The sequence below is a fragment of the Onychomys torridus genome, chromosome 5, assembly GCF_903995425.1.
Source record: "Onychomys torridus chromosome 5, mOncTor1.1, whole genome shotgun sequence".
In the NCBI taxonomy this organism is placed as follows: domain Eukaryota; kingdom Metazoa; phylum Chordata; class Mammalia; order Rodentia; family Cricetidae; genus Onychomys; species Onychomys torridus.
Window position 1 is genome coordinate 91,244,794 of NC_050447.1, and position 14,381 is coordinate 91,259,174.

The following is a 14,381-nucleotide window of genomic DNA, read 5'->3' on the forward strand; positions in this document are numbered from 1 at the left end:
TGTGAGTCCTCGGTTAGGATTCAGCCAGGGTCAGAGGTGAGAAGTGGGAAGAGCTCCTGACATGAAGTCTTTGAAGGACCTGGTGGACTGACCTAGAGGAGAATGCTCCTGAAGAGGGCAGGTGTCCCTGAGGTGCCTTGAGGCTGAAGGGTCCAACAGATGGGAAGGGAAACCACAACTGGACAGTCACTGCACTTCTAATACTAAACACCAGGTGGCAGTAGTGACAAGTCTGACCTGCCAGCTTTCCACACAACCACCCGCTAGGATCAAGGTCACGTCTGGGAGCAGTGTCAAGCTTCTTCTGGAAGGAAGGTCACCTGCATTTGCCCCACACAGGTGTAGTGCTTCCCTCTGCTGTCTTGTCTCTTCTGATCCTCTAAGGGAAGCCAAGGGGCTGCCTGGCAAGGGCTCCAGAGCATTTGGGGAATATGCCAGCCGGTGCCCTGGGGATTGAGGAGTTCCCACCACAGGAGACTCCACTGATGTCCTCTTTAAATCCTAACAGCACCTCTTATTCTCCCCGGGTCTGAGCAAAGTCCAGCCTGCCTAAACTTGCCTCATAATCTGCAACAGAGGTGGGGCTTTTGTGAGGATTAAGGGTGCTCTGGTAGCCCCCATGCATCCTACAGTATCAAGCAGAGTCAGCACCCAATGTATGCTTGAGGTCATTACTGAAGCCATCACACAGACATGGAACTGGTAGGCCGGGGCTGGTCCTGGCCCCTTGGGTTAGAGGTGGAGGGAAGTTAGCTTGTAGCACCCAGGAAATCCACAGCATCTGGTCAGTGTGCATCACCAGGTCAGTCTGCACCACCTGGTCATTTGGAGCACCTGGTCATCCTGTACCACCTGGCATGTACCACCTGGCATGTACCATCTGGCTAGCCTTCAGCACCTAGTCAGCAGTCTGCATCACCTGGTCAGTCTGTATCACTTGGTTAACCTATACCACTTAGTCTGAAGTACCTGGCCAGACTGCTTCACTGGGTCAACCTGTAGTGCCCGGTCACTTCTATAGCCCAGCTAGAGAGTCCAGAGGGATAGCCACTGCCCTTCCCATAAGCCTTTGGAGAGGAGAAAGACAGTGGTGACAAGAAGGGAGGTCAGAGCCGGGTGGTGGTGGTGCATACCTTTAATCCCAGCACTGGGGAGGCAGAGCCAGGTGGATTTCTGTGAGTTCGAGGCCAGCCTGGTCTACAGAGCAAGATCCAGGACAGGCACCAAAACTACATAGAGAAACCCTGTCTCAAAGAAACCAGAGAGAGAGAGAGAGAGAGAGAGAGAGAGAGAGAGAGAGAGAGAGAGATAGTGGTCAGGTAGGGACCTGAGGGTCCTCAGGCAAGTTCCTGGCCAAACTAGACCTGGCTTTCCTGTGGGAGGAGCTGGGTTACTCGGCTCTTTTTGTAAGAGCAACCAGGGCGCCAAGGACACAAGCACCCCAGGGACAGATGAACCCCGCCAGGAGCCTAGTGAGGTCAGCTCCTTGAGATTGAAGTTCCTCTATCCCCAGGGCAGTGACAGGGTCATTCCAGGCAAACCACCGGCCATGGCAATGACTCCTGCTCCCTCTGTGGGCAACAAGTCTCCCATTCGCTCTGTGCAGTGACTCAGGCTTAGCTTGCTGGTTGTAAAGATAATTGGAGCAGGACCAGTAAGAAAACCACAGATTAAGCTCCCAGCAGAAGTCCCTGTGAGGCCGGCTGGGGACTGAAGAACCACTGGGCCAGAACTGTTCCTGCCATCAAGTCCTTCTGTTTCTGCTGCGGGCAAATGGTTTACTTCTCCCAGTCATTGTCCAAGCCTCCCAGAACTAGAGCATAAAGCACCTCAAAACAGCTTCTCTCCCAACACTTGGGGACAATCAAAGGGATACTGGTCTGCAGGACACTTATCCCCAACCCCTGAGCCCTCGGAGGGCAGAGTGGCCGCGTACCTGTTGGTGTGGGAGTTACAGTGCATAAACCAGCTGCGGTTGTTGTCCACGTACATGGCCCAGGCCTTGTCGTCCTTGCCCAGCATCATGTCCTTGACTACGCTGGCCCTGGCCACCCCGAAGGCAGGGTCTGGGTGGTTGTCATACCGGTCCACATGTAGCTCCCAGTAGTGCACACCTTTGGAGAATGCAGCTGTGCCTAGTACCACCCGGTCATCATAGCTGCTGCAGGTGGCTGTCTGGTTGTCATTGGACAAGATGATGTCCCGGTGGCCAGAATTGGGGTCAAAAGTGAACCAGGCCACTGGAAAGGAAGAAGTCAAAACAAACAAGGTCAAACAATCTCTCCCTCTTCCCTCTCCCTCTCTTTCTTCCTCTCTCTCCCTCCCTTCTTCCCTCCTCACCACCTCCACCCCCCCAACACATATACACACAAATTTTGCTGTTTAATCAAGGTGACTGATAGACTCACTTGCTACTATCAGAGTTGATTCACTGTGGCCAGTGGTCTTTGTGGGATACACACACACACACACACACACACACACACACACACACACACACACACACACAGCAAAGCCATGAGGAATAAGCCAGTAAGCAGCACTCCTCCATGGCTTCTGCTTCAGTTTCTGCCTCCAGGTTACTGCCCTGACTTCCCTCAGTGATGGACTGAGAGTTCTAAGATGAAATAAACCCTTCCCTCCACAAGTTGGTTTTGGTCATAGTCTATTTATCACAGCAATAGAAACCTAACACACAGGCTTGCGCTCCCCCCGCCCCCCGCCCCGACTCTGTGTTCCTCCAAGTTTCTATTGCATTGATCTAGCCTTGCTAAGAAGCACAGACATGCAGGCTGCCTGGTCCCACATCCAGGTCCATTTCCTGGAGCCCTGAGTCCTAGCATCTCCCCAATGATGCAGGCTCTGTAAGAAGTGACAGAGGAAATGGCTATCCATGGCCCACCTTGTAGGTAGGAGATTGAAACACAAAGAGGTGATGTGGCCAAGTCATAAACCTCAAACCCCATTAGATGGTGGCACCATCTTCTGCTTACCCCCACCACCCTCAGGACATGGGAAATGAGGTGTTACTCTGACATCTGACCCACAGCTGAGGATTGCTCACCATCGGAGGTCTGCAGGACCACAGTCTTGCTGTAGGGCCCGACGCCAGAGGAGTTGAAGGCTTTGACTCTGGCATTGTAGGTGCTATTAAAGTGAAGCCCGTCAATGGTGCACAGGGTCTCTTTGCCAACGTACACTTCCTGAAAGAGCCAAGGATATGCATTTCACCTCAGAGCTTCCGGAAGTTCCCCTGAGGTGCACATCAACACCAGAAGTGCCCTTACATCTACAAAAGTACCAGATGAGAGGTGTTCTAACCCAGGCTAGTCACCCTGGTGGGGCCAGGCTTTGCCCCTTCCTCTCAGATTGCTGGCCCTTCTGTCTGGGATGCTGTAGGAGGAAGGGGGTCCTGGGAGGATGGGCTTGCAGGTGTGAAGCTAGCTAGGATGTTGCCTGAGACTTCCACTATCAGCCCTGCCAGAAGCACCTTCTGTTCCCTGACACCCTGACTCTGCCGGCCTCTGGTTCTCCAAGACAGCGAGCTTCCTTGACTGGACCTTGATTCTCATTTTCTAGGATCTTTACTTTATTCCCCATTCACTTCCAAGTTTCCGCTGGCCTACTCTGCCCCAGTCAGTACGTATTGGTTTGTTTGAAACAAGATGTTGCTCCGTAGCCAAAGCTGGTCTCCAACTCTCAATCCTTCTGCCCCAGCCTCTCAGCGCTGGGGTTCCAGGCATGAATCACCACATCTATTTAGCATTCATTTTCGTGTGTCTTCATGAGCCTGCAGCTTTCCAGGTTCTGAAGGGCTCAAAAGAAACACCTTCCACTGCAGAAACATGCTTCCAAGACAGGAGCCCACCCAACCACCCGAGCATCAAAGCCAGAGAGCCAGACTAAAGGCAGCCAAGAATTGTGTGGGAGGTATTTAAGATGTGGGCTAGCATTAAGAGCACTGGATGCTCTTCCAGAGGACTGGGGTTCAGTTCCTAGTACCACACAGTGGTTCACAACCATCTGTAACTCCAGTTTCAGGAGATCTAACACTCTCTTCTGGCCTCCTGGAGGGCACTAAGCACACACATGGTACACATACATGCAATTAAAACACTCATACTTGTAAAATAAATCATTGGAAAAAAAAAGATGTGGGCTAGCCTGTGGAAAGTGTATACATGTAGGCAGTGCACTCTCTGAGCTGTAAGCTCACACCTGTGTGGTTCTTTGAAATAGCACCCAGACTTCTCTGATGGACACCTCTCCCTGAGGCTAAGGCCACAACTACTACCATAGGCAGTGCTCTCTCCACAAAGCCCACGCTGGCAGACTCCTTGTCTTTGGAGTCATGGTGCTTGTCTTAGGGTAACGACAGGGTTAAGAACAGCCTCACAAGACATTAGTCCTGTCTGGGCCTGCGCATGAGGGTTCTCACACAGCAGCAGGCCTCACCTGCAACTGCCCTCCAGACCAGCAGGCCTCAGCAGGCCTCACTGGAAACTGCCCCCTGAACAGCAGCGTCTAGCTCACCCGGAACTGCCCCCCATCACCATCGTCCAGCTCCAGGATGTAGCCGTCGGCGGGGCTGTGGGTGAAGGGTGGCGTCCTCCAGGCCAGGGTGACACTGTTGTTACGAGTGCAGCACTTCTCCAGCTGCAGCAAGGGTACAGGTGGCACTGTGACAAGGATCATTCTGGTCAGCACACAGCACTCTCCTTCTGGCCCCAATCCACCCCCAAGCCATCCAAACCCTTGGGACCTGTGCCCTGAGGAAGGAAGTCCTCTTTTCCATCTTGCTACCAAGAGCCCCGGTGTTGGCCCCTAGGCCATGAGGCGCACCCAAATGACCTCAGCACAGTCCATACTGGACGTGCTGCAAAGTCACCTGCATGGGCTCAGATGGCAGCTGGCAGGGCAGGAAGCCAAGTGAGAGTCAGCCTGCTGCTTACACTTGAGCTGGGAATGGAGGTATTGTGACTTCAATCATAATGTCCTTCCAAGGCCTATGTGTTAAAGGCTTGGTCCTCAGGATGGCACTATTGCGAGGTGGTAAAACCTTTAAGAGGTGGGAATGAGTGGGCACATTGGTGGTGTGCCCATGAAGGAGATGGCGGCACCCTAGCTCTTTTCTCTTTCTCCTTTCTGCTTCTTGGCCACAGGGCGAGGGCCTGGGCTCTACCTTGGCATGCCCACCACAGGCCCAAAGCCACAGGCCAACCACAGACTAAAATTTCCAAAACTGTGCACCCAAATAAATCTTTATAAGTTGATCATCTCGGGTGTCACAAACTGATGAGTGACACGGCTGAGGAACAAAATGCACAGGCAGTTGGAAGGTTTTGCAAGGTCGGGGCCTAGACCATGGCACCAGCCACGACTTCAGAGAGCTGGGCAGCCACCCCATGGAGCAAGGGACTAAAGCAGGCATGCTCTGAGCTCACGAAAGGCAAGCAGGAGAACCTGAATATGCCCCAGCTCTGCTCAGGCTCAAGAGGGTCTGGAAGGTGACACAGGCCACTCTGGCCTGGTTTGGAAGGGAAAACGGCGAGACTTGTTCCATGAGCCTGTGAGTTTCATTTTGGCTCAGAATGAGCTTATTGTCTGTCCGGGCTTGGCTGACTACCCAGGAAGTGGGAGTCTGTGTCAACAACAGGCATTTGGCTCAGCCCATCCCTCCCTCCACTTGGCTGAAGGAGACCCTTGGCACCCACTCACTCCTTCATCTCCCACACCCTAAAATTTAGCATCTACACCCCCAAGTGTTTTGTCCTGGAGCCCCCACTTTCCAGGACTGTCTTCTCCAGTCACAGTTTCCTCCCCCGCTCACCACCAGGCACCTGCTCCTTGCCACTGTCTCATTTACACCCGGGACAGGTGGCATTTCCAAACCTTCCCCGGATGCGAGTTGTAAGGGAGTGAGCCTCGGGATGGCCTGAGGTCAGTGACAGAGCCCCTAAAGCCACACTGTCTGTGTCCCCTCCGGATGAACCTTGGGCATCTTGGCGAAGGTGGCTCATAGGACAGGAGTCCAGTTCTGGCCATCTTTTGTGAGTTCGGGGACTAGCCACGCTGTGCAAATTCCACTGCCTCTTGGCTGTGGGTTCCTGTTGGCTCCTGGAACTCAGTTCCCACCATCCTCCACTGGTCCATTCTGCTCTCCCACTTCGTGGACAGAAACTTGTTCCTGCCTCGGGGCCTTGGCACTCCCACCCTCTGCCACCTGCGAAGCTCTTCCCTATTGCTCGGGCTTCCTGTCCTCTTCCCTTTCCCTTCTTCCTGTTTCCTTCCTCCTCTTCTCCTTCCCCCTTCTTCTTCCTCCTCCTATCTCCCTCCCCCTTCTCATTATGTCTTTCCTCCCTGCCCCCTTTCCCTCCCTCCTCCTCCTCTTCCCCCAGGTTCCTTCACCCTGACCTCCTTCTCTACTTCCTCCCTCCCTCCTCCTTTTTTCTTCCTTCTTTTCTCCTCACGTCTTCTCTTCTTCCTCTTCTTTTCTCCCTCCTCATCACTCTCCTCCTCCTCCTGTCTTCTTTTCTTCCTCCTCTCCCTCTCTTTCTCTCCCTCATTAGGACTACAGGTGCACCACCATGCCTGGCTTCTCCCCCTCCCCTTTGTTCTTTCTTGCCCCTCTCCTTCTCCTCCTCACCTAAGAGTACACCCTGACATCTACACAACCCCTCTGCCCTTTCTCCCTGGCACCTGCTGCCAACATCAATGGGCTCCTGAATTGCTGCTTCTCTAGCCCGGAAGTGCAGTCTGGATAGGAATCTGCAGCCTTGCTCACATCTGCAACCTGAGCCCCCCGGGCAGCGCAGGACATGATGACGCTGCCCCGTTCATTCTGCTTTCTGTCCTTGATCCTTGGTCTAGGGAAGGGAGTTCAGGTTCAGCTGGAGTTCTCCCATCCTGGCTAGGACCTGGGATCTTCACCCTTTCCTCTGCCACTCTGCATGACAGGCTCCTGCCACCATCAAGCTACACTTGGCCTGTGTGCCTCTTGGGGAGGCAGCATCACTAAACGGGTCCGACTACGGCTCACCCCTACATTTCATCTGGACGAAATCCAGCTGGTGGATGGCTTGCAGCAGTGGCTCACTGTCCAGAGTCAGGTCAAATTCCGAAGACACTTTGGGCTCCAGGGCACCTTTGACCCACTGCTCCTGAGACACCTGCACGCGCTTGATCAGGGCATCTGAGATCTTAAAGGGAGCACAGAAAGAGGGTTTGGGTTTGCAGAGGAAGAGCTGCCAGCCTTTATGAGGAAGGGCTCAGCTTTGTCTATAACTCATTGAAGGGAAGAGGTGGACTGGGCCTGGACCTGTGAGCCATGGCCGAGCTTAAGTGAGTTCAACCACCCAGACAAGCTGTGTTGTTTCAGCCACAGGTCAACCACATGATCATGTTAATATATTTTTATATTTTTTTTATTTTTATGATCATGTTAATGTGAAGAACCACCAGGGAGATTTTTTTGTTTGTTATGTTTTTCTTAAGGTGGCCCAAAGTCATGGTGCTTTTTTGAGATAGGCAAATACACCCCCCTCATATATCTGTTTGGACAGCCCTCTTACTTTGCAAAGTGAAATACACTAGCAATTTGTTCCTGGATGTGAAGAAAGTGCTTCCCATGTCCTCCTACTATGTCCCTGGCCAGCTATTCCACGGTTTCTGCTGCAAATCCTGACTCCCTGTGTAACCTGTGGCTCTGCCTTCCTTTGCTGCAAAATTCTGCTTCTGAGACCTGGGCACATGTTACCGAAGAGCCATGATGTATACCCTTCTCTCCTCCTCCTCCTCCTCCTCTCCCTCTTCCTCCTCCTCCATCTCCTCATTCTCTTTTCTTTGTAGATTGATTTTTATCTTATGTGTATGGATGTTTTGCCTACACGCATGTCTGTGCACTGTGTGTGCCAGGTCCCCAAGGAGGTTAGAAAAGGGCATAACTAGAGTTACAGGTCACTGTGAAGCACCTTGTGGGTGCTAGGACCCAAAGCCAGGTCTTCTGCAAGGGCAGCAAGTGCTCCTAATCACTGAGCCGGCTCCTCAATCCCTCCTGCAGCCTTCTTGGAGAGTAAACAATAGGACTCATGGCTTCTCCCACAGGTAAGTTAACATGTGACCACGTTCCTGAGAATGAATGTCCTCAAGTTAGCCTGAATGCTGCTGGAGCAGTGGCCCTGACAGGGCTGTTCCACTGGGGAAGGTACATCCTGCCCTCCACCTCTCTCATGAGAGCAGGATCTACCTTCCCCAATGGCAGTTTGTCCAGCTCACGTGGCAAGACTGTGTCTTCCCATTACTGGGGGGATACCGGAGCATGGCGTTTAGTCCCTAGAGATGATGCCTTTTTGACTTCTTGTTTACTGGCTGGTGCAGAATCAGGGTTATTGCTAGTGAGGGTCAGAGCCATGATGACAGCCCACGTATTCTGGCCTCACAGAGCAAAGGAGAAGCCATTCAAGTCCCAGCCAGGGAGGGACAGAGCCTAGAGCTGGTTCAGGAAGAGCAGGGAGCACAGGTGGAGCTGAAAGAAGTTACCTGCAGTAGTCCTCCAGGGCAGCTCACCTGCAGAAAGCCAGAGGGGTCATCCTCCTTGATCACCTCCAGGCAGTACTCCATCAGGCCTGTGGACTGGCGCAGCTTCAGCGTGCAGTGATTGATCTGGTCCCAAACCATCTGCAATGGAGAGAGAGCTCTGAAGAACCCACTTGTGGGGGAAAAATAGTTACAATGACAGTGTGTGAGTGGGTGCCTGGGCAGCTGGGAAAGGTGCTGTTGATGTGCCCCACCTCACAGCCAGCACTCTACTCAGCTGCTGATTTGTGGAGTCATCACTGGGGAATCAATGGGCCCCTCCCAGCACAACAAAGCTTTCTCAGCTCTGGGCAGTCAGACACACAAAGGGAATGATGTACAACCCACTCAGTGATGTGGCCAGCTTTCTGTATGGTCAGGGATAACTTAGTGGGTTTCTCCTTACCCCCTTCCCAGGACACATGGTTTCCTTCCAACACACAACCTTCTCTCTTTAAAGTAATGTTTTCTGAGGGGGTTGTGGTACTCAGGAAGTCTGGGTTATATACTGAGTTTGATAGTTTGTGACCAGCAAGGATACATAGCAAGCCCCTATCTCAAAAAACAAACAGATAAATTAAAATAGTGTTTTCTGAGATGGAGATGTAGTTCAGTTGGTAGAGTGCCTTGTCTAGCATGGCTGAAGCTCTGGGTTAATCTGTCCAGGAATGATGTACATACATGCCTAGAATCCCAGAACTTGGAAAGTGGAGGCAGGAGGATCAGGAGTTCAAGGTCATTCTCAGCGACATAGCAAATTTGAGGCCAGCCTGGGCCACACAAGACTCTCTTTAAAAGAAGAACAAGCGTTTTCTAATTCACTTAGATGCCTCTGGCGCAGAGCTCCTTGGAACCACTTCAGGTCATTCTCAGCTTCTGCCTGAGTCAGGAATTTAGTGCTACACAAGAGACATGACTCAGTGTCCCTTAGCAGAGCCTGGCCACACACATCATTGCTGATTATAGATACATGAGAGTCTGAAGAACGAGACAGTGCTGGAGACCTGAGCAGAGCCTGAGTGGTTCTGTCGCTGTCCACACCTGCTAGGCAAGATGAGAGAAAGCCCCACCCACCCAACAGACACAGGAGTCCGGAGCAGGTGAGAGAGAGGAGGCTGCTTTGAAGACAGCAGGATGCTGCAGGCCACCTGGCTTTGGAGACTGCTTGAGAGTATTCTCTGACTCCTGAGTGTAACTGAACCAGCCAACTCCCAGCCTCCCAGCCACGTCCGTTCACTCACCTAAGACCATCCTGTGCGTAAGGCAGCGCCGCCTTCTGTTGGGTGCAGGTGACATCATAGGGCTAGAGGAACAGGTCACCCAGTTCTTACCTTCAGCTTGTGCTCCCTCTCTTTGGTCACCTTGGTGAGCAGCTTGGCTTTCTGCCGGGTCAGTGCATCCACCAGGGCATCACACTGTGCCACCAGGCAAGCTTCATAGTCCAGTCCATTTTCCTGGGTAAGCAGAGAACTGTGATGAGGAGGGGCTGGCCTCTGCGGTCCAGAGGAAACAGCTCCTCTCCGAGCTCTCTATACTGTTTCTAAGTTGGGGGCAGCATGAATCGTGAATGTGCATCAAGGAAGGGTTCCACGAACCGTGACACAGCTACACGGTGAAACAGCCTGTAGTCTGTTCATGGAACATTGTCAGTGCCACGGAAAAGCGGTCATGAGAGACGGTTAAAAGGGAAAAAGCCTGGGTGAGGTGTGGCATGCCTGTCATCCCAGCCCCTGAGAGGCGGAGGCAGGAAGAGCTTGACTTTAAAAAGGGGGAAGGAGGGAGAAGAGGAAGAAAGAAAATGGGACATTAGTTGTTCACAGAATAACCCCATATACAATGAGTGTATGTGTCTATATGTGTGCATATGTGTGTATACATACATGTGTGTGTATGTATGTATGGTTGTATGTGTGTGTGTGTACAGATGTGTGTATGTGACAAGCACAGTTACCTCAGATGAGGGATGCTGGTGAGCTTTTTCTCAGCTCTGTCTTCCATACTCTCTAAAATCTCTGTACCATACACTTTGTTTTTTATAATCAGAAAAAGTAAAGCAAACAAAAGGGTGTGAGTCTGTCTGTCTCCTTTTCCAGGTCTCCAGGATCTGGGTAGATTTTGACTCCTGTCTATGAGCTAAATTGTCCCCCTGGATCATATTCTAAATCATAAGACCCAGGACCACAGCGTGTGGCTGTCTGTGTTTGAAGCCAGAAGTTAAAATGAGGCCAATCAGGGTGGCCCTAGTCCAACCCAAATGGTGTCCTTAGAAGAAGAAGAAATCAGGACACAGACACACACAGAGGGACAGCCCCGTGGGGACTCGGGGAGTGCTACCATCTGCAAGCCAGGCAGAGGGGCCTCGGGAAGAGCGAGGTGACCTTGCACTTGCAGCCTCTGGACTGAATCCATTTCTGTTGCTGCCTCTGCTCCATCTCTGATCTCTTACGGTGACATCCAGAGAAAACATCAGAGCCCTGTGACATGAGACTTCCCATGGGAGTCAGGCAGGGTAGGCGTCACATGCCTGTCATCTTAGCACTTTAAAGACTGAGGCTAGCTTGGGCTTTGTAATAAGACCCTGTACAAATAATGAAGATAATAGTAATAATAATAATAATTTTTTAAAGGAGGAGGAAAGGTAGGGGAGGAAGAGGAGGGTATAGAAGAAAGGTTCAGGGCGCTTAGTCCTTTCCTCTGGCAAGGCATGGAAATGCTCCGGGCTTTCCTCTGTGCAGGTGGACCCTTCTGCGTGTGCACACGGGTGAACTCTCTCTCTCCCTTGCACATAGCTCACTGAAGTGAGACTCACTGATTTCTGGATGTTTTTCAGGCTCAGTGTGGGACATAGCACAGATACTCAGACAACACATTTGCTTAGGGAACGAGGTATTTCTATGTTGCTGCACTGGTTACACGGGCACGTCTAAGTACAAAAGGTGTTCCCTGAATGTCAACAGACTGACAGTGGCACTTTCAGCACCCAGGACTGTACAACCAGACAGGTCAACCCTCTAAAAAAATCATTGTGGAAAATCACTTGTCCCAAGACCAGCCCTCCCTTTTCTCTGTGTATTTGACAGATAGCCCACACTGTCTGTCCAGCACCAGAGTCTGCTCACCTGGATCTGCTGCAGTATGTTCTTGAGCTGAACCAGAAACTCCTTCGCCTCTTTGGCCTTATCTGAAACCCCATTTAGGGCCTGAGACAGCTGGGCCTGCAAAAGACATCATATGATAGAGAAGCTAGTTAGTGTGGAAGGGATGCACCTCCATCCACAGCCTGTGCTGGTGAGAGAGGCTGAACCCGTCCCGCTGGTAAGTTGTCCTCACTTAAAAAGAGGCTGTGGCTGACTCGAAAGCCACACAATGCATGCCTGTTTCCCATTTGTTGTTGATGTTGTTTACTTGAGGGGCGGAGAGGGAAACTCTGGAGCTTGTAAATGCTAAGTAGGCACTCTATCACTGAGCTACACCCTGGACCAACATGTGTCTATTTCCCAGCAGGCCTTGGTGAGTTGGTCTAGTTTCAAAAGCAGTGTAGGGGAGGAGGCATGTGTTTGGCTTGCAATTTCTGGTTACAGTCCATCATTGTGGGGGAGTCAAGGCAGGAACATAGAGCACCACATCCACAGTTAAGAACACAGAGAATAAATGCAGGGATGCATGCTCATTTGCTTTCACTAGCTTCTTCCTCTTATACAGTCCAGGACACTTTGCCTAGGAAATGGTGCTGCCCACAGTGGACTAAGTCTTTTCACATTAATTAGCTTAATTAAGACACCACCACCACCACCACACACAGGGAGATGCCAACCCAATGTAAATGATCCCTCATTGAGAGACTCTCTTCTTGGGCGATTCTAGGTGCGTCAGGTTGACACTTAAAACTACCCAGCACCTAAGAGTTGACTAGTCCATACTCTGCCAGCTGACCCCAAAGCTGCATTCAAGATAAGTGAGCTAACTGTTTGAAACTAACAGCCTGCCCCCGATGGATGCAATGCTTTGGACAAGAAGACAAATGGGCCTTGGCCTGGCCAGTCCCCTCTCTTCCTGCCACAGACAGATCTGTCTCCCATCAGTAGTACTGTAAATATTTCAGACCCCAGTCAGGCTCTACCCTCTACCTACCTACACCCCCATACAGTCACTTTTTCTGTCACTGAGGACAGGGTGAGCACCCAAGCCCCCACCTATGAGCTAACCTGAGCCATATTTTTCAGAGTAAAAAATGTTGAGCCACCGGGCAGTGGTGGCGCATGTCTTTAATCCCAACATTCGGGAGGCAGGGGCAGGTAGATATCTGAGTTTGAGGACAGCCTGGTCTACAAAAGTGAGTTCCAGGACAAGGACTAAACAGAGAAACCTTGTTTTCAAAAACAAAACCAAAAACAAAAAATGTTGAGCATGTAACAAAACTGAACCAGAAAGGACCCCCTTCTCCTCCTCTCCTCACCCTCTTCCCTTCCTGTGTCAGCTCCGATGCCACTGTTTGTTGAGCCCCATGAACCAATCCCATCCTTCCCTTCCACTGTCCTTCATAACTGTCTTTTGTAACTGCCCAACTTAGAAGGCTCGACATCCCCGCTTCCCTCAGAGGACAACAGCCACCTCAGAATGGGTACTTAGGATTCACAGCTGAGCTCCTAGGCGAAACTGAAAAGTATGCGCTGAGTCAGTATCCACTGCAGGAATGAGCCTATAAATGTGATGCTAGACCATCCCATGGTTCTCTGGTGGGCCCTGAATAGGGGATCAGCACCCAGGAACTTTCTTAGAAATATAGTCTGCTGTATAACCCCAGAGACACCCGAGGGAAGCCCAGGAGTCTAGGCCTAACACTTCCTTCAAGAGCCTCTGCTGCAGTCTGAGACAGAACCCCCAGCCTGTGAGAGGTGGCCTCAAGAAACTCTTGTGTATAAAGTGACATTGGAAGCAGATCTAAAGACCCAAGGCCACTCAGGGAAAGAGGAAGTACCCATGAGCACCAAGCATACAAGCCAAGTGAAGGTGTGGGCTGTGACCTCAGAGAAAGCTGGAAGCTGCCTTCAAGACAGAAACCAAGCTGGGCATGGTGATCCATACCTGTAATCATAATACTCTGTAGGATGAGGCTGGGGATCACAAGTTCAAGGTTACCTGGTCCATATGGTGACACTCTGTCTCAGTAATAATATAAGTCCATAAAATCAAACAAAAATGAAAACTGACCAGATTTCCAAGTAGAACAGCTTCAGACAAATATCCTAAACCCATCGTCAATCAAGGAGATGAATGGCCTGTCAGTTTTGTACCTGAAACCAGATACATCTGGTCTGGAAACAATCCTTCATATCCTTCCTAAGGTCCTCATGAGCAGCCATTTAATTTCCAACAGCCTCTAAGACTAGTCACCAGGGGCTGGAGAGATGGCCCAGAGATTAAGAGCACTGACTGCTCTTCCAGAGGTCCTGAGTTCAATTCCCAGCAATCACATGGTGGCTCACAACTATCTGTAATGAGATCTGGTGCCCTCTTCTGGCCTGCAGTCATACATGCTGCATACATAATAAATAAATCTTAAAAAAAAAAAAAGAAGACTAGTCACCCACTGGACCACTGGATGGGATTAGTGGGCAGGGTAGCTGCAGGTCAGGCTTTGAAGGAGACCAATTCGGAGGTTTGAGTGAAGGTGTTTTGGGGGCAGCCACAGAAGCCAAGACCCAAGAAACAGCTGAGTATGGTGGTTTACACCTGTAACCCAGCACTCAGGAAGCTGAGACTGGAGGATAGCTGTGAGTTCAATGCTAGCCTGAGTTACATAATAA

The 14,381-nt window shown here is 51.2% G+C and overlaps 1 protein-coding gene across 2 annotated transcripts in view; it reads right to left on the minus strand.

Annotated features, from left to right (window-relative positions):
• Trim67 (tripartite motif containing 67) overlaps positions 1-14,381 on the minus strand; it is a 33,548-nt gene that overhangs the window by 2,334 nt on the left and 16,833 nt on the right. The window contains exons 2-8 of one of the 2 annotated variants that reach the window (XM_036188591.1): positions 11,694-11,789; positions 9,906-10,028; positions 8,566-8,676; positions 7,046-7,199; positions 4,534-4,679; positions 3,065-3,203; positions 1,937-2,240 (exon numbers count right to left, since the gene is read on the minus strand). In XM_036188591.1, coding sequence (XP_036044484.1) covers positions 1,937-2,240; positions 3,065-3,203; positions 4,534-4,679; positions 7,046-7,199; positions 8,566-8,676; positions 9,906-10,028; positions 11,694-11,789 — 1,073 coding nt within the window. Of the gene's footprint in view, positions 1-1,936; positions 2,241-3,064; positions 3,204-4,533; positions 4,680-7,039; positions 7,200-8,565; positions 8,677-9,905; positions 10,029-11,693; positions 11,790-14,381 lie in introns of both variants that reach the window. The other variant, XM_036188590.1, reaches the window with a different exon arrangement.